Here is a 27104-nt window from a genome sequence, read left to right as displayed (position 1 = left end):
CACAAAGGCTGCATTCCAGAACTTTGTTTTCCCAGGTGCACGGGGCTTCGCTGCAGAGTTGAACAGCCTCTGTTCTCCCCCTAGCGGCCACAGGCTCCCACTGCAGGCCACTCTTCCCCAGGGTCTCCCGCGACGCCTCCTTCGCGGGCGGTGCGAGGCACTGCGCAGGCGCGGAACGGCAGAGGGCGTGAGCGTGAGACCCCGTGGCGGGGACTTCGCCGAGTTACCGGTTTCGGAGGTTCTGGCTTCCCACCGTCGCCTTTTTCCCTCGCCTGAAGTTTCACTGAGGCGTCTGGGTTGGAAGCGTACTAACGGACGCCCGTGCACCACTGAGAAGAAGGTCAGAGTGGGCCGAACCTAGTCCAGACTCGCTTTCGAGAGCGTCGTGGCGAGGGCGCGGGTGGGCGTCACGTGAGCGTGAGCGTGAGTGCGCGCGTACGCGGCGGCGGGCCGTGACGTGGCGGCGGCGGGCGGGGGGCTTCGGGCAGCGCCGCGGCGGCAGAGTCTGGAAGGCGCAGGTGGGCGGCGGCGGGAGGTCCCCGGCGCGGGAGGCTGGAGTGGAGGACCCGAGGGGAGCCGAGCGTGGGAGGGCGCGGAGAAGGGCCGCCTCTCAGGCCTCGCGCTCCTGTCCTAAAGATGAGAGATGAGCTTTCCTCGAGAGGAGCCATTTCCAGGAGAGTAGTTTGACAAGTTCGTAGTCGGCCGGTCCCTCGCTGTAGAGGAGCGTGCCCTCCCTTCGCGCCCGGCTGTGTGCGGAGATGGAGCGCGGCGCCTCGGAGCATCTCTGTCGCCCGTGATCGCGGCCCCGCCACCGCTGTTTACTTCTGCCCCGAAAATCGCCCTGGTGATCACCCTTCCCCCAGCGCTTTCGGCTGCCTAAAGGGGGGAGGTTAGCAACCGACAGCCTTTGGAGGCGAGATAGCGTGGGATTTTAGTCTTGGGGTTACGTGTATTCGTGTTTATTAGGGATGGCGCACCGCAGAGGAATCCATCTGGCCGAATTCCGTCGTTAGGAAAAGTTGTTTGTGGTCCGCGCCCGGTTTGGTGACCCAGCTTTATCCTGTTAATATAGGGCGGCCGGGTTTTCCTCGGTAACTGAGGGGTTGTTCTGTAGTCTCTAGCGGACCTTCGAGGTTTGATTTATCTTGTTATAACTTCGTGTCAGTGTTGTTACCTCGAAATAGTCATATTTAAGAAATTTAAGTTTTTCTTTTGAGTTTATAGAAGAGAAAGGCAATAGAATGTGGCCGTTTCTAAATGGAGCTATCCTCTAATCTGTTCTGATTTAACATGGTGGTCTCCTGTGACCTGTTGGAACTTTATATTATATGGTACTTCTCACCTGTGGCGCTTTCTCAGATGTAGTTTCCCCAGGCGACCAAGGGTAGGACACTGCAGAAGAAGTTGCACACCCATATGGTGGCATGGGGGGGGGGCAACCCTCAGCACCTCCTATTTCTCTATATCAGTATTAGAAATAAGAGATTATTTCTTGAGATTTGTTGCACTGTGTGGGAAATATGGCTAATTGAGTATTGTACATTTGAGTAACTCAGATACAGTCAAGTATTCAAATTTCAAAAAACAAATCAGGTTTTTGAGATAATACGTTAGCCCAATATAATCATTCTACGTAATATTAAAATTAAAATATAGTACATTTTGTACACCATAAATGTATACAACTAATACATAATTTAAAATAAGTAAATTTACAGTGGAGAGCCCTGTCTTCATAAACAGCCAAGTGGGCAGGGGCAGGCATTATAGTAACTTCTGCTAGCCTTAGGAAGATAAATGCTGCATTATTATTAGTTTTTACGGGTACTGGGGATTGTACTCAAGGTCTTGTACACAGATTTCCCAGCTGCCTTGTATTCTGTGGCAGGGTCTTGCTAACCCAGGCCGCCAGGCTAGATTGAAACTTGTAGTCCTTCTGCTTCCACCTCCCAGATGCTAAAATAACAAGTGTGGGTCACCCAGGCTTGATCTAAATGCTGTATTTTTAGAACTTATTTGTGTTTTTGCCTATTAAGTGTAATTATTTACTACTTTCACTTTTTTTACTTTTTTGTAGACTTGAACTTATGCCAAGTTTTTGATTCGAAGTTTTATGTTTGCTTGTATCTTTTAAAATATGTACCTAAAGCATATATATATATATATATATATACCTACATACAGTTACGTTTGAAATGCCTTTTACTTCTTTAATAGGATTTTTTTTTCTTGTACCCGAGTTCAAACTCATGACCTCACACTTGCCAGGCAGGTATTTATGCCACTGAACTAAATCCTGACCTAATAGGAATATTTAAATAATATAACTTAAATATACCATTGTTATCTGGAAACAGGTTTAGGTTTCTGATTAGACTTATAGTGGTCTCTTTTTACACATATATGTGTTTATTTCTCCTGGTTATGTGCTTGCGAATGGGCTATAAGACTGGTTAATACTTACTGTAGCAAAAGTTGTCATTTCCAAATGACAACTTTTCCAAATGGCTGTGTCATTTTTCAACTTCCACCAGCAAAGTTTGAATTCCAGTTGTTTAACACTGGTCAGTCTAGATTTAGTCTGATACATATGTGATTTGAATCATTATAGATTTTAATTTCATTTACAGGAAGGAATAGTGTTTTTTTTTTGAAAAGTATGTCTTTTTCTCATTAAGAAAAATCATTATACCTTTTTAACCTTTTAAAAGTCATTTTTTAGTAGGATTTTGGGAGAGAAATAAAGCTGCTGCTGTTAGTGATGGTCAGATAATACTGATGTTCCCTCCAGTTTTTTTTTTTTCTCATTTCTCTACAAAATGTGAGGCAACTCATTTTTCATTAGCTATATATCATCTGGTTTTATACTGTAATGAATTTTAGAATGAAACCTTTTGTTCTAGTCCTAAAGATTGATATTATGTTAGGGAAACATTTACTGCAAGGAACTAGCACAAAACTCATTTAATATATTTGGACTTACTCTTCTGTTTGTAAATTAGCAACTTTTTAGGGCCAAGAGTATTTACTCATTCAACGGCATTTTGAGTACTTCCTCTGTGTCAGACTACAACTAAGCTTAAGGAAGGCAATAGTAGACAAGACAAAGACAGGGTTCCTGTCCTTTTGAAATATAATCAGGTAGGAAAGATGAATAGTAAATAATGTAACCAAATAAATAAGCAAGCAATTACAGATAACATTTCCTATTTTGTAGAAATGGAGCAAGAGCCACAGAATGAAGAACCTGCTGACATTAAGATTATCAAGGAAGCCTATAAGAATGCCTTTTTATTTGTTAATAAAGGTTTGAATACAGATGAATTAGGGCAGAAGGAAGAAGCAAAGAAATACTATAAGCAAGGAATAGGACATCTGCTCAGAGGAATCAGTATTATATCAACAGAACCTCAACACACAGGCCCTGGCTGGGAATCTGCTAGACAGATGCAACAGAAAATGAAAGAAACACTACAGAATGTACGGGCCAGGTTAGAAATTCTAGAGAAAGGTCTTGACACTTCTCTACGAAATGATCTCCAGGAAGTACCCAAGTTATATCCGGAATTTCCACCTAAAGACATGCATGAAAAGTCGCCAGGGCCTCAATCCGCTACCCCACCTCCTCAGCATACTGAAGTAAATGGTAACACTACAACTACAAGTTCAGGACTCACTGCTGCACCATCTTCTCTAGCCTTACCATCTTCAAGCTGTCCATCAGAAGCTCCTCCTGCTTATACTCCGCAGGCTGTGGAGGGTCACTACACTGTGTCTTATGGAACAGATTCTGGCGAAATTTCATCAGTTGGAGAAGACTTCTATAGGAGTCATTCTCAGCCACCTCCTCTTGAGACCTTAGGGATGGATGCAGATGAACTGATTTTGATACCAAATGGAGTGCAGATTTTTTTTGTCAATCCTGCTGGGGAGGTTAGTGCACCTTCGTATCCTGGCTACCTTCGAATTGTGAGGTTCTTGGATAATTCTCTTGATACAGTTCTAAACCGCCCTCCTGGGTTTCTTCAGGTAAGACAAAGGAAAATGTAAATGTAATTTTAAATATACATAGAATGTATTGTTTTTATTTGTTAATGTTTGTCATGTGTGCAGGACAATAACTACAAAAAGATAAAAGGATCCATGAAATTTATGAGCCCTGAGCATTTGTTTGTATTTAGCTTTTTTTTTAAACTATACAATCTTGTTTTGATATTAAAACTGATAATGGGACCTTAGGGAAATCAGAGAACCTTGAATTTTCATTGAAATCAGAGAATTCTTGAATTTTCATTTCTTCATCTGAAGGAGAAACCTACTAATTTTAATTTCAGAGGGTTTATGTAATTCATGTGAATTTATCCATAGCAAATAGTATCCATAAGTATTGTCAGATCTCAGCTGAGGCTCTGAACTGAGCTAGAAACAGAAGTGTGTAGTGCACTGGTTAGCAATCTGTAGCAATTTTCTCTTCCCTGGGGATGTTTGGAAATGTCTAAAGAAAATTTCTCCTTTGTTACAAGTAAATTATGCTTGGTATTGGCATAGTTGGTGGAAACCAAGAATGTTGCTAAACTCCTACACAGATCAGACTGCCATCAGCAAAAAAGAAAAAAAAAAAAAAAACAGGTCAGCTCAAAATCAGCCTGCTAAGGAACATGTGCCAAATATTTGCAACCATTGGTAGAGACTGATCCTAAGTAATGGTTGATGTCAGTTCATTGGTGCGGATTTAATGAGATATTCTAAAGTTGGTAGTTCAGTAACGATTTTCTATTCAAAGGTTAATTGTAGTTACAAGGAGATGGGTCTTGAAATGACTTGTATGTACTACTAGAATTTGTATATACTACTGAGTGTATAACAAAGAAGTTTGCATTGAATAGATATAGCTAAGCAAATAGGTACTTTTGCCCAAAGTTCAGATAATGTCTAGTTATAATTCTAGTTATCTGTAGTCATTCTCTTTTATAGTGTACTTTAATCTCAGTTTTTATATAGCTTTCAGATGGCATCACTTTGAAAACTGTTTAGAGTAAGCTGACACCTTACTAAAAATATGTGAAAGAGATTTTGGGGGTTTATTAAAAGAAAAAATTAATTATTTGAGTAGGAAGAATATTGTGAATCCTGCTAAGTTATTTTAGAGATACAGCCTGAAAGTTAAAAAGTGTAGGATTGTTGATTGGGGTCAGGAAAGGGAACAGATAAAAGCTTAACATAGGATGATCTGGTAATAGTCCTGTATTGAAACAATGGAATTTAAAATCTTTGAGTCCTCAGCAATTTGAAGGTACAGGAAATAAATGGCAGAAAATCTACACTTGATTATATGAACTTGGTTATACGATTTGTTATACAAAAATTTATCCTGCTTTGAATTTGTTTAGTCTTTCTTATACCTCCACTTTAGGTTCTGAATGAAAAGTAAAATGGCATGCAAAATTTAATTTGGTTCTTTAACAGATTCATTTGCATGTAGCAGTATGTCCTGTAAAGGAGTTACCGTGTATGTTTACTGAATATTTGTGTCCTAAAAACCATATAATCTATCTACCCCTAGAAGTTAGTTATGATTTATTATGCTGCAGACATCACTATTGGTCTGCTTGGGAAATGAGAATAATATTACTTGTTTTTTCAATGCAGAGTTGGAATTTTAAGATTTCAAAAACTGTTTTCTTTTAGTTTTAATGTACTCTTTAGACCTGTTAAATGTGTAGTCACTTTGTATAGAATTTGGGCATGAAATTTCCTTCTTTCTTAAAGCGAAATTGGGAGAAACCAGCTTATGGTCAAACAAGCTCACAATCTGTAATAACCTATCTACAAAAGATCTATAAATTTCTCTCTGCCCCCCCCAGGTGTTTATCAAATCAAAGGCCTGTATTTGTTAGGCAAGTGCTCACCATTGAGCTATATCCCACCCCCTAAGAGTTTTGGGGTTCTTTTGCAGAAGATTTGAGATTCCAGTTCAGTCAAGGCAATCAAGATACACAAAAATTTTAAAGAAATCATGGAATAGTAAATACAAACTTTTCTAATACTTCAGTCATTTTAGAAAAACATCTATAATTTTTTGGTCAAATCTATATCCCTAGACTACTATTACTGAAAGTATTGCTTTAATACTTTCACTATATTGTTTCATTATAAATTCCATCTAAATGACTGAAATTAAAGAAAAGTTGTATTTTCTAATATATATTAAAATATATAACCACTGAAAATTTGGAAGTTCATGAATTATCTGACATCATTTCACATAATATAGATGACTTTCTTATTATAATTTAGATGACTGCTTTCTTGTAACCTGTCTGAATTTGCCTGTTACAAAAGATAGAGTAGTTTTTGAAATGAAAAGAATCTGTGAAGGAAAAATGCTTTGAGAATGCTTATTAGGCAATAGCATTTTAAGCTGTTATTGCAGGAAGTTCAAACTGACTCATTTTAATAGAGGTTTATTGATGTTGATGGTTTGATAAAATCTTAAAAATATATTTCACACTTTAAGGTGTTTATTTTCCAGTATATCAGTTTTACTGAAACTTAGTGAAGACCTGTTCCTTAAATGATTTTCTTTTTCCTCTAATTCAGGTTTGTGACTGGTTGTATCCTCTAGTTCCTGATAGATCTCCAGTTCTCAAATGTTCAGTGGGAGCCTACATGTTTCCTGATACAATGTTACAAGCAGCTGGTTGCTTTGTGGGTGTGGTTTTATCCTCTGAGCTACCAGAAGATGATAGAGAACTCTTTGAGGATCTATTAAGACAAATGTCTGACCTTCGACTCCAGGTAACTAGTGTCATCATTGTAGGATGCAAAATTACTTTGACATAACTACTTCTGCTTTTAAATAAATTGTGATAACCTCTAATGCAACCCAAACTAGGGGAGTGTATAATTTTCCTCTGTGCTTATAATCCACACTGGGAATTTGCTTTAAGTAGTAGATAAGATTGTGGACTCTACAGTCCAAATTGCCAGAGCTTGAATGCAAACATCCACTTAATAGCTGTTTCACTTAACTGTTAATGAACTTCCTTGTTCTTTCGTTTCCTTATTGTAAAAGGGGAATACTGATAGAAATCTCATTGGGCTGTAATGAAGATGAATGAGGAGGACAGGATGGGTTGAAGGGAAGAGAAGAGATTGAGAGAAATAGAGAAATCAGAATATGTCATGTACAGGTATAGATTCCCTGTGATGAATGTGACCAGAATATATATATCTTAAAATATACCAGTAACTTAATTGTATTAAAAAAGAACTTGTATTAATTTTAGCAAGTTATAATTCTCTGTGAATATTGGCTGTTGTTCTCATCACTGTTTTACTGCTCAGTTGGCATGGGGCTAGTGAAACTAAATCATGAAATGAAGATAATTTTAACTTTAACAAGTAAGTTATGTTAGGCATTTTAGGGCTATGATTGGCATTTTAAGAACAGATTCTGGATGAGATAATTATGTTTATTCTCATGGTAGTGATGGTGAAATGAAAATGTAATATAAAATGTAATCATTCTGTGGTCTTCCTTATTTAGATTGCTTCCTTATTCACATGCTTAATGGCTTGTAAACAAGTTTGTCTAGGGTTGAATGAGGTTGACAGCATGATAGTATAATCTTTTATTCTTTTCTTCATTCAGCAGATGTATGTACTGCATTACTCAGGGACTGTGTAAAATAATGGATAGGGAAAATGAGAACAAGAAAATACAAGGAAAAATACACATCCAATGGGAATACTGAGAACAAGAAAATAAACACAGCATGTGTGTGCATGTGCACACACACATACATAGCAACTCCTATTTTCTGAGAATAACCAGTGATCAACAAGCCAAAAATAATTAATTAACAGTCATTTAAACCATGTTAGCAGTACACATAATGGGCATTCCTAAGTGGGTAGCCTTGGTGTATTCTTGGGGATGTTTATAAAGCAGGAATGTGTGTGAGTGGATCTGGATACATCTTGGCCTTGCAGTTATGTCTAAGAATTCATGGGCCTGCTATGGAGTTATTTCTTCCTTCAACTCCAGAATTCCTTGTACATATGTTGTTCGGCTTTGGGAAAGAAGTTAAGCAGACTTTGGTTTACTTTATACGTATTTACTCTATATATTTTTCCTTTGTTCAGTTTTAATTGTTTGGTTGTATGTTATTTTTAGTTTCCTCTGTTGTTCCAAATATTCACTGTAAACAGAAAGTAATTTTTTTTCTTTCATTCTTTCAGCAGTAGACACTAGTAAATAGCCACTAGTAAAATGTTTTCAGTTTTAAATGTGGGATATAGCAGTGAAGTCAGCCTTCTAAGTACAGCATAGACATGAATTTTATTAATTGACTTTAAATAAATCTTAGTTGTGTGTTATTTAATATATTATTAAGTTCAAATGTAGCCACATCTGATTTCAAGATAATTTACACCACCAAAAACTGCTACAAGTTACCTTTTATATTTTCTCTTTTGAAATGTACTTCATTCCATATGCTTTAATATAAACCAAAGAACTCAGAGGTTTGGGATAAAAAATTTTAGGAAAAGAAAGGCAAAATTAGTTACTCATAGGCTATCAAAAAATGACACATGAACAATACTTTAGATTATGGTGTAGTGTAATAGAAGAAACTTATTTTTAAAAAGTCTATTTGATTATGTAATTTTTTAAATTCTTTTTTTAAACTAAGGGAAAAAAATAAAAAATCTAGCAGGATATATTATAGTAGCTTTTTTGATTTCCTATCAACTTGAAGTCCTGTAATACCCCCGTTATCTTGTTTTGACTGATTAGACTCTATTCTGCTCTGTATGAAAGTATCAAGTATCAGAGTATAGGCAACTACTTTGAAGGCAGTAAGATTCACTATGATGCCCATTCTGGTTTGACTATTATCCTCTTATGAGATGATGTACGATTTACAAAGTACTGTTTTGTTTAACTTTATAATACCTAAAAAGATAGACAATTCTTAAGGATGCAAGAGGCATTATGGTAACCATTGTTGATAACCTTTTACATATGTCTATCCTTGGTTTTGACTGACAGCTTTGTTTTATCATGCTTGATTTTATTCTCTCAAAAAAAAAGTAATAAGATCTAAGGGAGCAATAAAGCCCAAAATGTGTAAATTTTGTTGTAATAAAGAGAGGGAAAGAAAAGTGCCCTGAAGGATACAACAGCAAGGGTGTTTAAGTGTGTTATATAGAAGACCATATTAATATTTTGGATTGGATTACTGAACACAACTGTTTGCAGTGTCACTGTTCGAATGTTCGCTTTGTGTGCTTTGATCCTGTGACCTGAAACACCATTTCTAAGATGATAGCGAGTAATCTATTAACTGGTGATAGCTTACTCTTTTTTGTTTTTTGCTTTTCTGTAGTTCTGAATTACTTGTACCCTTACACTGTTTTGTTTTGTTCTGATTTTTTTTCTCTTTTTACTTTTAAATAAAATATTTTTTAAAGAAGTCTATTTGAACTAAGCTTAGTTCTTTACTCTATAGGCCAACTGGAATAGGGCAGAAGGAGAAAATGAATTTCAAATTCCTGGAAGAACAAGATTCCCCTCTGACCAAGTGAAAGGAGCGTCTGGTAGTGATGCGAGTCAGTTGGACCCTTCATTAGGCCAAGGCAAAAAGGATGGGCATCATAAAGGAAAACATAAGAAAAAGGTAAATAAAGGAGCAACAAGGAGCGTGTATATTCTCTTCTAATGGTGTCTTTCACCAGCTTTGTGTATTCAATAATTGTATCGCTATTCTCTAAAGACAAAGTTAGAAAATGATCGCTAGCAAAAATAGAATCAATTTTAATATTTCCCTTCCTGAATATGTGTTATTCAAACTATTTTAATAATATATTTTGTGTTTGGGATAGAAAAGTTTTCATATTTATCCTCATGAGCATACTTTGTTTCATGGTGTTCCCTGCCTGCCTTTTTCACCCAGATGTTGGGGCTAAGTAAACTTCGCTGGCATTTTTTATTTCCTTCGATTTTCATAGTTGAGCAGCATAACTGAGATTTGGTTTCTTGAAATCTACTCAGTAGTTTTCTCTTTCATTTTTTAGGTTGTAAATATGAAATGTACTGTAAAAGACAAAGCTAAATTATAGTGCAGTGGAGTAAACTCTACTAGTTCTCACCTTTGTCCCTAGCCATAACTTTCCACCTCTATTGTAGGTTATCACTTTTGTCTTTCCTGTGTCTCTTGGGACAGACAAAAGCAATTGCAAATTGTTACTATTTTTTTTTTTTGCTTTTTATGTGAAAGGTAACATATACAGTGATCAGTATCTTTTTATTTATAGTAAATTTTGAACATTTTTGTATATCAGGAATTAGAGAACTTCCCTAATATTTTTTTCCCTAACAGCTACTTTGTCTATGAATGTTGTAGTTTCTTTAACAAGCTCTTACTGAAGGGTTCTTTGATTTTAATATGTTGCTATTACAAATAATTATTGCTGCAGTGAATAACTTTGTAGATCTGTTGACTTATGTGTGTAGATAATCAGATAAATTCTTAGGAATGAGCTTACTGAATCAAAAGAAAAATGCATTTGTAATTTTGATAGGTTTTATTAAATTGCCCTAAGGATTATTTTAATATCCTGTTTTAGAGATTGATCCTGAGATCTTCATACTGAGCTACATTCCCAGCCCATTTTAAATTTTTATTTTTAATAGTTCATGTTGGCAGTACCTGATGATTACATTCACCATGGTTAGGTGGTAATGGTACATTCTTTTTTATCCTCTTCTTTCCCTGTGGTCCCCGCTTCCCCCATCTCTTGGTCTCTTTCTTATTTGAAAAAGATCTGTCTCTCTGTTTCTTTTATCTATCTTTTATTTTCCTTTTAATTTATTTATACTCTGGCTATCTCATGTAAGAGAAATCATGCTATATTTAAACTTTTGTGTCTGATATGTCTTACTAAACATCATGGTCTCCAGGTGAATCCATTTTCCCACAAATGATGTGGATTTCTCATTTTTTATAGCAGTGTAGTATTATCATATATACCACACTTTATCCATTTATCGATTGATGGATATACAGGCCACTTCCACAATTTAGCTCTTAGGACTTGTGCTGCTGTAAACTGGTATGCTTGTATCATTGTGATTTAACTCCTTGGAGAAGATAACTAAAATAGGAATAGCTTGGTAGAATGGAATTTCTATTTTTAGTGTTTTTGTGGAATCATCATACTTATTTCCATAGTGCTGATTTTAGTTTACATTCCCACCAACAACAATAAAGGGTTCTTTTCCCCTCAAAAACAGGCCAGCATTTCATTTATTTATTTATTTATTTATTTATTTATTTAGACAAGAGCCATTCTTTTTGGACTCAAATGAAAACTCTGTGTAGTTTTAATTTACACTTCTCTAAGGGTCTAAGCTACATCCTTAGCCCTGTTATACTTTTTACTTGGAGGCAAGGTCTTGCCAAGTATCTAAGTTGCCCATACTGGGTTTGAATTTCCTGTCTTATCCTAGCAGTCTTCCTTTCTTATATTATAAGATATGCACGTAGATTATAAAATATGCACCACCATACTGAAGCTTGGATCATACTAGTTACTCCTACCAGCAGTGTATAAGAGTACCGTAGTCCTCTTCCCTCCCACTGGTTTTTGTTATCTGTGGTCAACCACAGCCCAAAAAATATTAAATGGAAAATTCCTTCTATAATTATTTGTTCTGAAGTAAACAATTAATACATTTTAATTTGAGCTTTCTGAATAGTGATGAAAGCTCCTCTGTCACCCCTCTAATGTGCCCCCCCAAGTCACAAATGATCCCTTTGTCTAGGATACTTAACTGTATATGTAACTTGCCCATTAGTTACGTAATAGCCATCATGGTTATCAGATGGATTGCCCAAGAGTTGTAGCATTTGTGTTCCATCCAGTAAGCCTCAATAATGGCATCAAAGCCCAAGCATGCTGTTATACTGTCAATTTGAGTTTTCCAAAGAGAAGCCTTAAAGGTAAAAGTTCTCAATTTAATAAGGAAAGAAAAATATCAAATGCCAAAGTTGCTAACATCTGCAATAAAAACTGTGAAATTGTGAAGGAAAGGAAATGCATGCTAGTTTTGCTAAGGCAAAATATATGGTTATAACGGTTGTTGTACTGTTACTATTGTTTACCTCATACTGTGCCTAATTTATAAATTGAACTTTAGTAAAAAAATGAGTATGTAGAGTTCACTACCAGCTATGGGTCAGGCATCTACTAACTGTTTTACAATTTTTCGCTCAAAGATAAGGGAGATTACAATGTCTGAGTGGGAGGTTAATCTTTCTGTATTTAGCAGTCTGCTAGATGAGAAGTAGTATATGAAAATACTTTACTTCATTGATTTCATTTTAAATGATGTCAAACATCTGTGCTTAAAAATTCCTTGAATTTTGTTTTCTGTATATTACCTATTTGTGTTCTCTCTCCATTTTTATTTTGGAGGTTATTAATCTTTTTGTTCTCGGTTTTCAGGACTTTTTTATGTATTAGGGTTATTGCCACATTGTGAAAGATAGAAGCTGCAAAAAAAAATAAAAGAAGTTGCAAATCCTTTACCCTGTTTATCATTAGATTTTACTTATGGTTGGCTTTTTTACTTTTTTGCCACATAGAAATTTTTGTGTAATGTATGTGTATGTAAATTTATATGTATATACATATCTCTATATACAAAATCTCCTGTTTTTATCCTCTAAGTGAAGTTCTTTATATTTCTGTGGGGCATTTAATTTTTAAAGTGTAATATTATAAGGTCTGAGTTAGTTTATTCCTAGATTTTTAGAATGCATTAATTTGTCATTAAGATTTTGGATGTTAGTCCTTTCATAATAGCTGTTGTCTTAGTTACTTTATGCTTGTCGCTGAGACAAAATACCTGATGCTCAAGTTGGGAAAGGAACGGTTTATTTCTTACAGTTTTTAGAGGTTTCAGTCCACACTCAGTTGGCTCCAAGGCAGATGGGCATGGCTGGGCCGCAGCTCATGGCGGCTGCAAACAGCAAGCCAGAACCAGCAAAAAGCAAGACACACTTTCTTCCTGCCATTACATCAGGTCCTGGCTCCACCCCTAGGTGGGTGGAGCACTGACACCATCAATCCAAGCACTAGACAATGAACGAATAACAAATGCACAATTCACATTCACGAGGCCTGGGGGACATAGAGATAAACCATGACATTCCACCCCCGGCCCCCAGGACTCATGTACGTCCTTTACACAAAATACATTTAGCCCACCTCCAAGACTTGCCAAAGTCTTAACGGTTTCAGCATTGCTGAAAAGTCCAAGTCCCAAGTCTCCTTCAAGGTCAATGGCAAACTCTTAACTGTAACCCCTATACAAATGAAACAAGGTTAAACATTTCTGAAATGCAAAGCCACAAGATAAACATTACCATTCCAAAAGTTACAAACAGGGGAATATAAAGCATTGGAAACAAAGCAAGTCCAGCATCCAGCAGGATGAACATTAAGTCCTAGAGTTCCACACTCAGCATCTGAAGCAATCTGGTTACAAGCCTCAAAAGGCTTGGGTGATTCCACCCCCATGGTACTTCCAGCGAGTTAGTTAGTTTATTCCTAGATTTTTAGAATGCAACTCCCGCAGCTTTTGTCTTAAATCTTCTCTGCTCACTTTTTGCAGCTTCCCTCAGATCATCCACATTCCTGGCTTTTCCAAAATTCTGGGGTCTCCACTGCACCTTCGGCTTCATCCTTACATCTTCACAAATTGCCCTCTCAGGGGCACACTGCTTGGCCTCCCAGGCCCTTTGCAATCGAGGTGGAAACCGTCTTACCTTCAGAATTTGTGCATTTTCCTTGCACTAAAATCAGCACCTTGTGGATGCCGCCAAGGTTTGCTGCTAGCTGAAGCAGTAGCCAGGCTTTTTTTCTCTCTTGGCTGAGGGGGTCAGTTGCCTGAATCGCAGGGCTCTGTTTGCCTGATTGTGAGAAAACGCTTCTCTGTGTTGCCACCATTCTGGAAACTCATGTGGCCTCTGTCGCCATTTTGGAACCTCATGTAGCCTCTGTTGCCATTCTGGAACATGGTGCTCTGCAGCCTTCTCCTCTGAGAAAATTCTTTCACCTTTGCTGTGAGGCTGCACAGGGTGGGGACCCGCTTCCCCTGTTTATCATTAGATTTTACTTATGGTTGGCTTTTTTATTTTTTTTTTTTGCCACATAGAAATTTTTGTGTAATACATATGTACATTTATATGTATATATATATATCTCTATATACAAAATCTCCTGTTTTTATCCTCTAAGTGAAGTTCTTTATATTTCTGTGGGGCATTTAATTTTTAAATTGTAATATTATAAGGTCTGAGTTAGTTTATTCCTAGATTTTTAGAATGCATTAATTTGTCATTAAGATTTTGGATGTTAGTCCTTTCATAACAGCTGTTAAATTAGCAAGGTACAGGTATTTCCATGTCCTCATTTCCATTTCTGTGGAATGACTTCCTTGTTATCTGTTCTTGTTTTATGTTAGCTTTTACTTGATCTCTGTCAAAATCAGTTTATTTGGGTGCATTGTTCATCAGTTTATTTGGGGATTGAGTTGTTTAACAGAAATCTTTTAATTTTCCTGAGTACCATGTACATACTACTAAGATCTATGGATGAAGTTCTAGTCAAGAAAAGTCACTTTAAATATGGTTTGGTAAATGCTATATTGAAAAGTTATACTGGTACAGATTTATATAAGACCAGAATGATTTTTAACTGCATGCCAGTTCTGGTATTGCACTTTATAGATGTGCCAGTAGCTATCTAGAGATATTTTCATTAATTATATCTAGTGTTTATTTACTTAATATTTCATTATATAATGTTTACAGTCCCTCTCATGCATCATGTTCACATTTTGAAACATTTTTACTATTTAGACTAAAGGTACTTCAAATGAAGACATTAATCTGAGTCACATTGTACCCTGTGAGCCAGTTTCAGAAGAAAGAGCAAAAGAATTGCCTGAATGGAGTGAGAAAGTGGCTCAAAACATTTTGTCAGGTATTACAGTAATGTTAATTTTTCCCTTATAACTTTAAACTTTTGGAATTCAATAAAGGTACTTTTTATAACGGAATACTTAGAAAGATAACATTTTGTATTTTACTTTTAAATAATTTAGAAATAATGACAAAAGGAACTAGTTTCTTACAACATCACATATTGTTATAATAGGTATAGGCTTCCTGGCATATTTGTTTTAGTGTTGGGAAAATTGGTAGTGAAAAGCTTTAAGAATCCCCAAACATTTAAATTGATCTGAATATATAGTTAGTTACTTTCCCTTCTTCTCTGACATATTCTCACCACCAATACAACTATGTTTGAGTCCCCCGCAAAAATTTGTTTATTGAAATCCTAACCCCTAGAATGATAGTATTAGGAGTTAGAGGATTCTAAGTATCCTGCCAACCTCTCCTTTGTTAAAGACATTTACTGTGTGCAATATGTCAGCATTATTGAGTACATAAAGTATAAACTTGAATAGAACCTATCTATATCTACCAGTACACATTCAATTTAGAAGACTTAAACAGCTATAAATGAAATGCACTGTATTAGGCTTCCTTATCTTATATTGCAGTGCCTATCATTTAAAAATTCTTACCTGTATTATGCTCTTCCATGGTGACACTATATTCATCATTTACATGTAGTATTTCTCTTTATTAATCCTGTGATTTTTCATTTATCTCCTTTCCATTTATTTTTCTCAGTTGTCAATGAACTCCATCCCTTTTGTTTCTTATAGACTTTCATTGTATTATTATTATAGTCTGTGTCTTAATTTTTTTTCTCATTGCTAAGACATATTCTGAATACTGAATACTCAAAGGTAAAGGAAGAAAGGTTTACTTTGGCTCACAGTTTGTAGAGGTTTCAGTCCATAGTCAGCTGGCTCCAAGGCAGGGTGGCATGGCAGAAGGGCATTGCAGGGGAGAAATAGTCCACGGCAAAACAGGGCAGGTAGAAAGCAACCAAGCAGAGAAGCAGCAGCGGCCAACCCTGCCTTTTTTTTCCATCCAGGTTACCTGCCCTCTGTGTGGTGCTATCCACATCTAGGATGGGTCACCTTTAATCCCATCATCACACATTTAATCTCAGGATCATGTCCTAGATCCAGCCATTGCCAAAAAGACCTACCTATGAGTGCATGAGGTATTGAGGGTACATCTAGATACAAGTCATAACAATCTCCTTTGCTTCTTTGTCATTTGATTCTCTCTCTCTCTCTCTCTCTCTGTCTCTCTGTCTCTCTGTCTCTCTCAGCTCTCTCTTTTATTTTACAATCTAGAGCTAGGCATAGTGGGACATTCCTGAAATCCCAGCTGAGACAGGGAGGATTGCCATGAGTTTGAGGCCAGCCTGGGCTATGTAGTGAGTTCAAGACCAATCTGAACTGTGTAGCAAGACCTGCCTCAATCAATCAATCTTTACAATTCAAAAGTCAGTAACTTTTTAAAAACATGCTTTGTTCTTTTTTTTGAATGCATATGTTTGAATCTTTTATCATTATGGGAGCCTACTTGCCCGTGTTGCAACCTGGTCCTCCCCAGAATTGGTTGTTGAGTAGACTCATGAATTGGTGTTATGGTTTTGATCAAAAATGGCTCCCAAAAGCCTCATCTGTTTGGAAATGATTGGGTTATGGGGTGCTATACCCATCAGAGTAATCCACTGATGAGTGTAGCCAAATGTACCATGAGGAGGTGGGGTCTGGTTGGAAGAGCAAGATCACTGAGGATCTGATGTGGAGCAGTCTATGGCTCTCTTTGGCTATGTCATTCATTCTTTACTTCCCAGCCACCATGGTGTGGAGCAGCTTTCCTCCACCAGACCCTTCCATCATATTTTTCCCGCCTGAGAGCTGGCTGACTATGAACTGAATTCATGAACTCAAATAAAACTTGCTCCTGTAAGTTATGGGTTTCAGATATTACCTATGTCCAAACAATGAGGTACAAGTTAAGAAAGGTGAAATTAAAGATGTCAGTGAATGTTCATTGGAATGGAAAGAGAAACAAATTTTAATATTACGTCTTTTTGTTGTTGACATCTTTTAAAAATTATTTTTACATGATTGCTGGATGCTTACTCATGGGGTATAATAATGATGTAAAACCATGCCACAGACCTTGAGAAAACCTACGTAAGTATTTTATATGAACAGCTTTTAAAGCTCCCTTTTTTCAGGGTTAGCCAAAATGGAAATATTTTAAATTGAAAGCTCTCTACAAAGGAGGGTAACACTTTTCTCTTCATTTTAGAAGATAGCGTTCTTGTGATTCCTGTTGCTTCTCTTCTCTCGCACTTCTTTTTTCACCTGCCCAGTGGCTGAAGACCTTAAGCCTTCTTCTCTCTGGCAACTGCTTTGTCATTTGTGCTGTAAGAAGGATAAACAAAGTAAACAGTTAGGGCCCATAGTTAGAACTGGCTAAATCATCCACACCTCTTTGTCCTCATTCTGATTTTCTCTTAATCCTACATTGTTTTGGTTTTCCAGGATTTCTGTGCTGAATTCCAGAGATTTGAGTTTATAATTGAAGAAAATTTAATGTCCCCAGCTTAAAGTGAACTAGTTCTCTATCATATTAGAAATATATATTCTTTGCTTTCCAATTTGCATTGTTTGTATCTTTCTCCCTCAAAATTTCGTAGGGAACTGGTGCCTCGAGTAAGGCAGAAAGAACATCTTGATCTTCCTGAAAAATACTATTTTGACCACTTAGCAGTTTAGCCTGAGCAACACTCGGGCAGCATGTTTACTGACAGGCCTGAGCACAGGCAGGTATCATTTCACCCAGTCACTTCTTGTGTTGAGTAAAATTGATAGAACTGTCATTTTATGTTTCCTTTTAATTATAAAAACTAATGAAAATATATGCCATTTTTGATCATTGTATATTTTAATAATTGAATTGGTAAGTGGTTAATGGCACCAAATCTTAAAACTAGTATCTTAAAGTAGTAAATTATGGTAACATGAAGAGATACATACAAGTTGTAGTTGGCAACATAGAATAATGCAAAATTTTGTCATGTATGACCTAAACATTGAAAGATAAATTTGATTAGAAAAGTCATATATTCAGGTAGAAAACTACAGGTACAAAGTTGCCTTAAAGGTTCCTGGCATGTTCAGGATCAGGATATTTAATTGTTTTAATTTTTTCCTTGATGTTTTCTATTAAAAAATCTAATTGTATAATCATCCCTAATACTGTGCAATTTTAACTTTCCTTTAAAAAGGTGCTTCCTGGGTGAGTTGGGGTTTAGTCAAAGGTGCTGAGTTTACTGGCAAAGCAATCCAGAAGGGTGCTTCTAAACTCCGAGAACGGATTCAGCCAGAAGAAAAGCCAGTGGAAGTCAGTCCAGCTGTCTCCAAGGGACTTTATATAGCCAAGCAGGCTACAGGAGGAGCAGCCAAAGTCAGCCAGTTTCTGGGTAAAGTAGTTAAAATCTCTTACTCCATAATTAATTTAAATGTCCATTTAGATGGTTTAATCTCAAAAAGGAAGAACTAGAATAAAACAGTTTCATCTTGCTGCTCATACTGGGACGTGTGGTTCAACATCAGCAGCCAACCGGGAGCCTTAGAAATGCAGGATTTTGGGCAGCAGGTACACTTAATTCAGAATCTGCACTGTTTATAAGATCCCTAGGTGATTCTTTTCACATATTGAATTTTGAGAAACTGATTAAAGGATTGTTGATATGTTTAGAGACTAAGTGTGTCTTTGAAAGCAGTTCTGAATGTATTTTAAGTACCAGCCTTGAATCCATTGAAGGGCTATAACGTATTCTTTAGAGTACTGCAGCTCACTACAGTAGCTGAAGGTCAAGTGGGAGGAATACACAGTATTGTTTAAGCAAAGAAGAGTTAGTAACTTGTTGCCAGTCTTCCCAAGCAATATGTTGTGTACTTTGTCTTAATTATCATAGTACTTGGGGCTGGGGATTTAGCTCAGCGGCATAAGCGCCTGCCTTGAAAGCAGGCAGTCGTGAGTTCGATCCCTGGTACCGATAAAAAGGAAAAAGACAAAAAAAAAAAAAAGAATCATAGTACTTAAGTTTGATGTTTCAAAATGATCAAAGTGATCTTTAATGATTAGTATTAAATTTAATGAAATTATCTGTTTCGGTATTTAGTATCCTGTAAATCAGATTTTGTGTTGTATGCTTTCATAGACTTAAAATACCTTACTGTTATTTCACTGAGATACTTACAGGAAAAATATAAATATGCTTAAGTAACAAACACTGAAGTTACATCTCCTGCCTTTGTATTCTAGCAGTCAGATAGAAAAACTGGATGCTTTTAAATAGAAATGCCAAAAAGAAGGTGTAAATCCAAGAGGCAAGGTTATCATAGAAAGATTCTTTTCTACAGCTACATCTTTAAACTAACTGGTGGCCATTATTTAAAACTGCCCAGCCTAGCATCTCATCTTTAAGTAGAATTGTTAACATTATGCAAAAGACTAGTTCTACATGCTTGTTTAGGAGATTTGCTAAATAGTAGTAGAAAAATCAAGAAAAGAGCAATTAATCTTTTTATTTATGGTTACTTTAGTTGATGGAGTCTGCTCTGTAGCAAATTGTGTTGGAAAAGAATTGGCTCCACATGTTAAGAAGCATGGAAGCAAACTTGTTCCAGAATCTCTTAAAAGAGACAAAGATGGAAAGTCTACTCTGGATGGTGCTATGGTTGTTGCAGCAAGTAGTGTTCAAGGTAATAAAAGGTCCTAGACTTCTATTTTTTAAATTTATTTTGGTAGTTCTGGGCCCTGACCCCTCGCTATATGCATGCGAGTAAGTGCTCTACCACACCTTGATTATATCCTCATTTCTCATAATTTTCACTAGGAATATCTTTACATTGAGCTTGATTTACTTTTAAATATATTTACAGGATTTTCAACCGTCTGGCAGGGTTTAGAATGTGCAGCTAAATGCATTGTTGACAACGTTTCAGCCGAAACTGTACAAACTGTCAGATACAAGTAAGTCAGACATTATCATTTTAATGACTAAATCTCTTGTATCATTTGTAAAAGTCCATGATAGTTAAAATGATTTTATTTTGTTAAATATCTTGTGAAACAAATTCTCTTTTTGCTGTTCTATTTCCTGAAGTAGGAGAATATTTTTAGCATAATGGAATTCCTATAACTTTGCCTTAAGTTATTAATTATTATGTGTTAATCATTGGTGTAATAGGTTTTTTTTTAAAGCTTGGAATTTTTGTATATATTAAGGATAATACCTGTTTTTCACACTGATGTTTGCCTGCAAAAACTTGATTAAACTATAGTGCCCCATTATAATATAACCCATTCTTATATACCACAATTGTTAAATTATGGTACACCTGACTTTACCACTATACATTTATATTGGAGTGAAAAGAGAATATTCTTGTATTTAATGTAAGAAATTAACAAATGAATGATCTGTACAAGCTTATCTGATCAGTGATTTTTTTTTCTGATTTGGCATTGAGATCTCTAGAGAATGTTTATAAATTCTACTCCTTCCTACCTAATGGGACTCCAGGAAAGGTTGTTGTGGGTGTTTACAGTGTAGATACCACCTAAAAATTTTTATCTTTTAATTTTTTTATTGGCACATTTGTAGTATATATCATACATTCCTTGTGGGGTTAGTACATATACATATCATATCTTAATTCTTTTTTCAATCCTTTACCTCCCTTTTCTTCCCCTACCTCTATCTCTTGAATCCCTTTCCAATTTAAGAAAGATCTGTCTCCATACTTCCTAGTATCTATTTTTTATTTTGATTTTTATTTGTAATTTGAGTTTCTCATATAAGAGAAACCATGCAGTATTTAAGCTTATGTGTCTGATTTATTTTATTTAACATTATGATCTCAGGGTGTATCCATTTTCCTATAAGTAACTTAAGTTTATTCTTTTTTGGCAGAGTAATACTCTATTATGTGTAAATACCACAATTTCTTTATCCACTCATCTGTTGATGGACATACAGTCTTCTTCCAAGATTTAGCTATTATGAGTTGTACAGCTATAAATATGGGTATGCATATGTCACTCAAATATGATGTCATTAACTCAGGAAGATGTTTAGAAGTGGAATAACTGGCTAAATAGACTTTCTATTTTTAGTGTTTTAAAGAATCTCCATACTGATTTTTGTAATGGTTATGGTGGATGATACAGTGCTCAAGTGTCCATCCTGTGACTTGTCTCTCTCACAGGAAATGAGTTTGTGCTGGTAGATATCCTCCTGACATTACCCAGTTTATTTCTTCTAAAATAGACACTTTCTGGGACACTGCCTGTTGAGAGAGGTTTGGGTGTACTGGTAAGATTAGACAGATAGCAGTACAACAAAACAGGGAACAGTCAAAGCAGGGGGTTAGCAAGAGCAAATGGTGGAGAGAGGGAGAGTGAGCCTGTGGGACTGTAGTCTTACTGGACATTTTTACATCTCTTTAGCTCTTTGTGGGGAGAATTGGGTAGTTTAAAGAAAACAAATGTGGGGGCTGGGGATTTAGTTCAGTGGCATAAGCACCTGCCTGGAAAGTGTGATGTTGTGAGTTCGATCCCCGGAACCACAGGAAAAAAAAAAAGAACGTGAAAGGGAAACTTACTCATTGACTCTGGTGTTGACCATTGGTTGCTTACAGTGGTCAGCAGATGTGGGATGTGTTAGAGTTTTGAGTTAGAAGAGGAATATGTGAGCTGTATTGCAGACAACCATACTAAGACTGGAATTTTAACTTGTGCAAATGTGAAAGAACCCACATGACTGATGCAGTTTATGGTAGGCCTAAAAGTAGGTACATGGCAACTGTTGTAAACAGATTTATGACAAGTGGTGGTGAAAATGGGATTTACAGCAAGATCTGCTTTCAGCTGTTTATTTTTCCCTCCTGACTATATTATCTTTAAGTATTAGAGGAATCAAGGTCTGAAAATTAATCTAGTCTGAAGGACTAGAGTTGTTCTTAGCTTTGATTTAGTTTGGATCTTATTTACAAAGAAAAAATATTAATGAATTTCATTATTCTTGATCATCTGTATTTATCACCCATTCATTTATTAACATCTGAGTCACTTAATTTTATAATACTATTACCTCTGTTTTGTGAATTAATGAAGTATAAAGTGTTAAAAGATTACACTCTTAAGCTAGGCTTAAAGGTGCATATCTATAATCCCAGCACACTGAGAATCTGAGGCAGGAGGATCACAAGCTTGAGCCCAGCCCAGGCTCTCTTAATTAGACCCTGTCTCCAAATAAAAAATACAGAAAGGGGTATAACCTAGTGCAAAGATCCTGTATTGAAACACCCTCCCTGACACATGTATTATCCCAAAACAAAACAACAACAACAAAAAACCTTACTAAGTTGTAGATCTGGGATATAAACCAAATGTGTCTGTTACCAGAACTTACGCTTTGCAGCACAGAGAACAGTTCTGGGTCACCATTGCAGTGGTGGATAATCTGTGCAGGGCTAGGACTCTAGAGTCATTTTCTAGCACTGTCTAAATATGTTTATAGATTTCTTTTGGCTTAGGAAATACTGAGCTTAATTTCTGTCCCACATAGTTTTAATCTGCTCAGTTGAAGCTATGAGAACTCCTGAGTCAAAGCAACATAGCACACCATTTTGGAGTATCTGTTCTATAAGAAATACTGAAAAAGAAAATAGAGTGTATTTGAAATTGTTGCACTAAAAATGTGAAGACACTGATCTTCTGTTTAGCCTCTTTGTACTTGTAGTATTAATCTCTCACTAATAGATATGTGTCTGGCCTTGATAGCTCAGATCCAGTTAGAAGAATAGTATATTTTATAGTAAGAAAAGGAAAAGTTGGAAGTGCCTATTAGGCCAAAAGTGAATTGTGTTTAGATTATCTTTTGTGAGCACAACAAATTATGCAGTCATGTTAGAAAATGGAGGTGTTTATTTTCTCCAAGTTTGAGCGTCACATAAGTAGGAAGTACTGGGTTCTGATGTTGATTTTGTATTTAGATCTGTAGTCAACATATGTTATATATATGACAAATAGGATATATTTTAATAGTGGTTCTGAGTTAATTTACTTGTGGAACATGTATAAATATTCTTTTTATCCATTCCTGCAAGTGAGGATTTAGTTAAGTAGTGGATTTTTTTGTTTTGTTATTGTTGTTTGTCTTTTTGAGACAGAGTCTCCCTATGCAGTTCAGGCTTAAGTAGTGTTTTTTTTTCCTATTAGCAAGCAAAGTAATTGCATTGATAGTATAATAACTAATATTTGTGTTCTTACTGTCTATGATAAAGCATTACTCTCTCAAGAAGTTGTTTTAAGTGTACCTAAATTATATGTATTACGCCTGGGAGAAACTAATGTATTATATAAATTTCCTTACCTGATTTCTAGTGGTATAAGCTGAAACAGAGTTACCTACCCTCAACATTTTTAGGTAGATGTATAGGAATTATTGAAGTCCATTTATTTTTGTCATACATTAATAGTTTTGTCACTTTAGATTTAGGAACATAAAGACCTACAGGGACAGTGAAAACAATAAGTAACTTTTAACCCATTTTCCTTAATTGCAGTATAGTTCCTATTGAATAATTCATTACTCTTCTACACCGCTTCTAGATTTCACTACTAAGCTTCTTCTGTTGCACTTTAAGTTGTTTTAAGCAAGTAACATAACTCTGCTAAGATTTTCTTTTATTTTCCCTTACCAATATTTTTTCTTCAATTATGCATTTATGGAAAATGTTTTAAAGATAAATATTTTCCTGTAAGAAATTTGTTTTGTGGCAGAGTATTTTGATTAGCTAGTGAAATTTAATTAAGATTTCTATTAAATTTTCATGGGTTGAAGGAATATACCTCCATTGGTAGAGGAGATATACCTGAAACCAGTTCTATATCATACATACCTATTGAGATTCATTCAGGATCATTCTTTTCTTTTCTAGATATTAGTAGAAATATTTAAGTAGTTTTTATGCCCATTACTGGTTTTTTTTCCTTATCTTCAAAGTATTCTCAATTCCTTTAACAATTTCATATATAGTATGGTTTCCAGGTACTTATTCTGCTCATCTTTAATTTGTATTTTGTTAGGGACAAATGAAGTTTTTTCTTCATTTTCTCAAAATACAGCATCAGAATTAACTCTGCTGCTGTCTATATATGTTGTGATCAATTCAAATATGATGGCATTTGTTGCCCTTGTTTTAGTCATATTCTGTTCTTGATAAATATGGCACACAAGACAGAATATATATTTTGGCAGGTGTTTTTTCATTACCTCATGAAACTTGTACTTTTTGCAGGATATGGTGGTACATACTTATAATGCCAGCACTCTGGGAGGCTAAGGCAGAAAATGACAGATTTAAGCCCAGGTTGGGGAATTTAGACCCCATCTCAACATGAAAAAAGAAAAAAGAATTTTTTCTTTGGCTCAGTGCAAAGGCCTTGGGTTCAGTCCTTAGTACCACCAAATGAACAAATGAAAACCTTTATATCTAGACCTTTAGGGAAAGTTGTACTCATTCACTACATGTTTATTGAATGTCAAGCACTGCAATAGGTGCTTAGGATATGTTAATAAACAAAATGAAGCTTCTCATCTTCAATGGGGCTTACATGTTAATGAGTCAGATAAGTGGGACATACAGAGTAGTCATTAATAAGTTCTGTATTATGCAAAAGGTAGTGAGTTACAGAAGAGCAGTTTAAGGGGAGATGTGTGGGCATTGACTTAGGACAGGTGGAAGAAGGCCATTTAAAAGCAAGTTAGATACTGAGAATATTTGGACTGTGCTGCAGATTTAGCCCAGTGGCATAAGTGCTTTCCTGGCAAACTCAGTGTCATGAGTTTGATCCCGGTACAAAAAAAAAAAAAAAATAGTTGGATTGACTTGAAAAAGGTGTAGAGAGCCATGCAAAGTCTAGGCAGATGCTGGCTAGTACAGAAGTCCTAAGGCCTTTGCTTGGTGGGTTGAAGGGACTGCAGAAAGGCCAGTGAGTTTACAATAGAATGTGGTATCTAAGGAGAAGGTTATAGAATCTCTGCTTAAAGACAAACTCAAGTTCCCATAGTTTCAAAGATCATTTATAATGACTCAATTCTTTCTGTGTTCTTTAGTTGCTTCAGTGAAAAATTTTCCTTATACACGTATTTTCAAAAAGGAAGGGTTGGGGAAACCCGCTCGGGACCCCCTTCTGTCTCTCTTCAGGCAGAAGCTTTTTTTCCTTCAATAAATATATTGTGCTCTTCAAAAAACAAAAAAAGAAAAGGAAGGGTTAAATGACGTAACAACCTACATTTATAATTTTATTGTATATTCTCTCCTTTTTAAGATATGGGCATAATGCAGGAGAAGCTACACACCATGCAGTGGATTCTGCCATCAATGTTGGCGTAACTGCCTATAATATTGACAACATTGGTATCAAAGCAATGGTGAAGAAAACTGCAAAACAAACGGGACAAAAACTCCTTGAGGACTATCAGATAATTGATGATTCTCAGAAGGAAAGTGAAGAAGAAACATCAGATCCAAACATGAGAAAACAGAACAATGAGAAGAAAGAGGCAAAGAAGAAAGATAAATGATGGAAGTGATGGAAACTGCCCATACCAAAGCCTTACCGAATGGAGGAAATTTTGTAAAACAGGCAAATGTGGAATTCTGCACAGATTAACCAGTATTTTTTAATGTATTCATTCATATCAAATGACTGCCATAAGTATTCTGACATGTATTCCACTTACAAGGAAAACAATCAGCATTTTTGCATCTGATCTTAGAAATAATGCAGTGATAGGGCTAGGGATTTAGGTCAGCCATGTAAGTGCCTGCCTGGCAAGCGCAGGGTCGCAAGTTTGATCCCCAGTACCAAAAAAAAAAAAAAAAAAAAAGAAAGAAAGAAAGAAAAAGGAATAATGAAAGTATATTCTCAGTAAATTTATTTTTGCCCTGAATGTGGTTAAAATATTTTTTGTAGTTAAAGCTCATAATACATGAAAGTCATGAATCTCACTATACCTAATGTTAATATTTTTCTACTATCTTTCAGGAAGAAAAGTAGGAAATTATATATTTACATAAAATGTGTTTAGTAACCTCAATAATACTATATTTATACTGGGAAAGAATGACTTCCAAACATACTTTCTTTTTGCACTAACTGTGAATCTCTTTAGGTGCTTGTCAGAATTTTCAGTGTTTAAGCTAAATAAAAACTATAAACAAATAAAAAGAATTTTCAGCCTACATTTTAAAACATTTTCAAAGAGGAAGAGATTGATCATGGAAAATAAAAATGAAGCCCTGTAAAACTATTTGGTAGCTCACCTGTTAGGATATGAGGTCTTTTTCATTTAAAAGGAATAAAAATACATCTTTATGTCTTCTGGATTGTGACTGGTATTGATGTATTACAAACTTAGGAAATTTTGCAGTATTACTTGTATTTATTAAAATTCAAACTAATTATCGGCTTAATTGATTAAAACCTTTGTAAAAACTAAAGTAGTTGAATTTACTGATGGTAAGTACATTCTTACTTTTTGATTTAGTCATTGGAATGTATATTTAAAAGCTAATAATCTACAAGGATGGTTTTTTTTTGTGATCAAGGCAATGAGCTATCATCTGTATAATCATTTTAAACCCCCTACTGGTTAGTTAATTAGACTTTATTTAAAGCTAACTAAAGAATGCACTTCGTGAATAAAAAATCCTCTGACTTGCTTGGCCTCAAGTGTATTTACTGGGCTTGTGATTCAGGAACACAGAATTGGTAGGGCTTTTTCTAAAGCCAGTGATAATAGTTGTGAAAGTGGAAATAAAGTTGAATTGGTAAATAGCTTCTAGTCAGTCTCTGCTTTGTTCAGGTTTAAGAAATAGAATGCCAAACAGTAAAGCTTAAAGTTTGAAAAGTTACATTACACCAGAGGTCTGCACATGTGCTGCAGCTGGCCACCTGTTGTTTTTTTGTTTTTTTTTTTTTCCCAAAATAAAGTTTCAT

The 27104-nt window shown here is 35.8% G+C and overlaps 1 protein-coding gene across 4 annotated transcripts; it reads left to right on the top strand.

Moving 5' to 3' along the window:
• Nucleotides 1-26942, top strand: Spart (spartin). 4 transcript variants are annotated; one of them, XM_003477427.5, is made up of 9 exons: nucleotides 1-340; nucleotides 3218-4029; nucleotides 6601-6798; nucleotides 9519-9686; nucleotides 14937-15060; nucleotides 18310-18504; nucleotides 19634-19792; nucleotides 19973-20063; nucleotides 25431-26942. In XM_003477427.5, exons 2-9 carry the CDS (start codon nucleotides 3220-3222, stop codon nucleotides 25684-25686), a joined length of 2001 nt encoding a protein of 666 aa, XP_003477475.1. In that variant the 5' UTR covers nucleotides 1-340; nucleotides 3218-3219; the 3' UTR covers nucleotides 25687-26942. The 4 variants fall into 4 exon arrangements, with proteins under 4 accessions (XP_003477475.1, XP_005007094.1, XP_005007093.1 ...); XM_005007037.4 differs by lacking the exon at nucleotides 1-340 and adding an exon at nucleotides 412-518; XM_005007036.4 differs by lacking the exon at nucleotides 1-340 and adding an exon at nucleotides 671-844.
• The last annotated feature ends 162 nt before the right edge of the window (nucleotides 26943-27104 follow it).

The sequence above is a fragment of the Cavia porcellus genome, unplaced genomic scaffold, assembly GCF_034190915.1.
Source record: "Cavia porcellus strain 051 isolate PalLab524CR breed Dunkin Hartley unplaced genomic scaffold, mCavPor4.1 scaffold_21, whole genome shotgun sequence".
In the NCBI taxonomy this organism is placed as follows: domain Eukaryota; kingdom Metazoa; phylum Chordata; class Mammalia; order Rodentia; family Caviidae; genus Cavia; species Cavia porcellus.
This window is presented reverse-complemented; position numbering and strand designations above follow the sequence as displayed.

Coding starts and splice junctions, on each gene's coding strand:
- Spart (XM_003477427.5), top strand. CDS start 3,220: ATGGAGCAAGAGCCACAGAATGAAGAACCTGCTGACATTAAGATTATC. Junction 9,687..14,936: donor AAGGAAAACATAAGAAAAAG/GTAAATAAAGGA, acceptor TTTACTATTTAG/ACTAAAGGTACTTCAAATGA. Junction 18,505..19,633: donor CAAAGTCAGCCAGTTTCTGG/GTAAAGTAGTTA, acceptor TGGTTACTTTAG/TTGATGGAGTCTGCTCTGTA.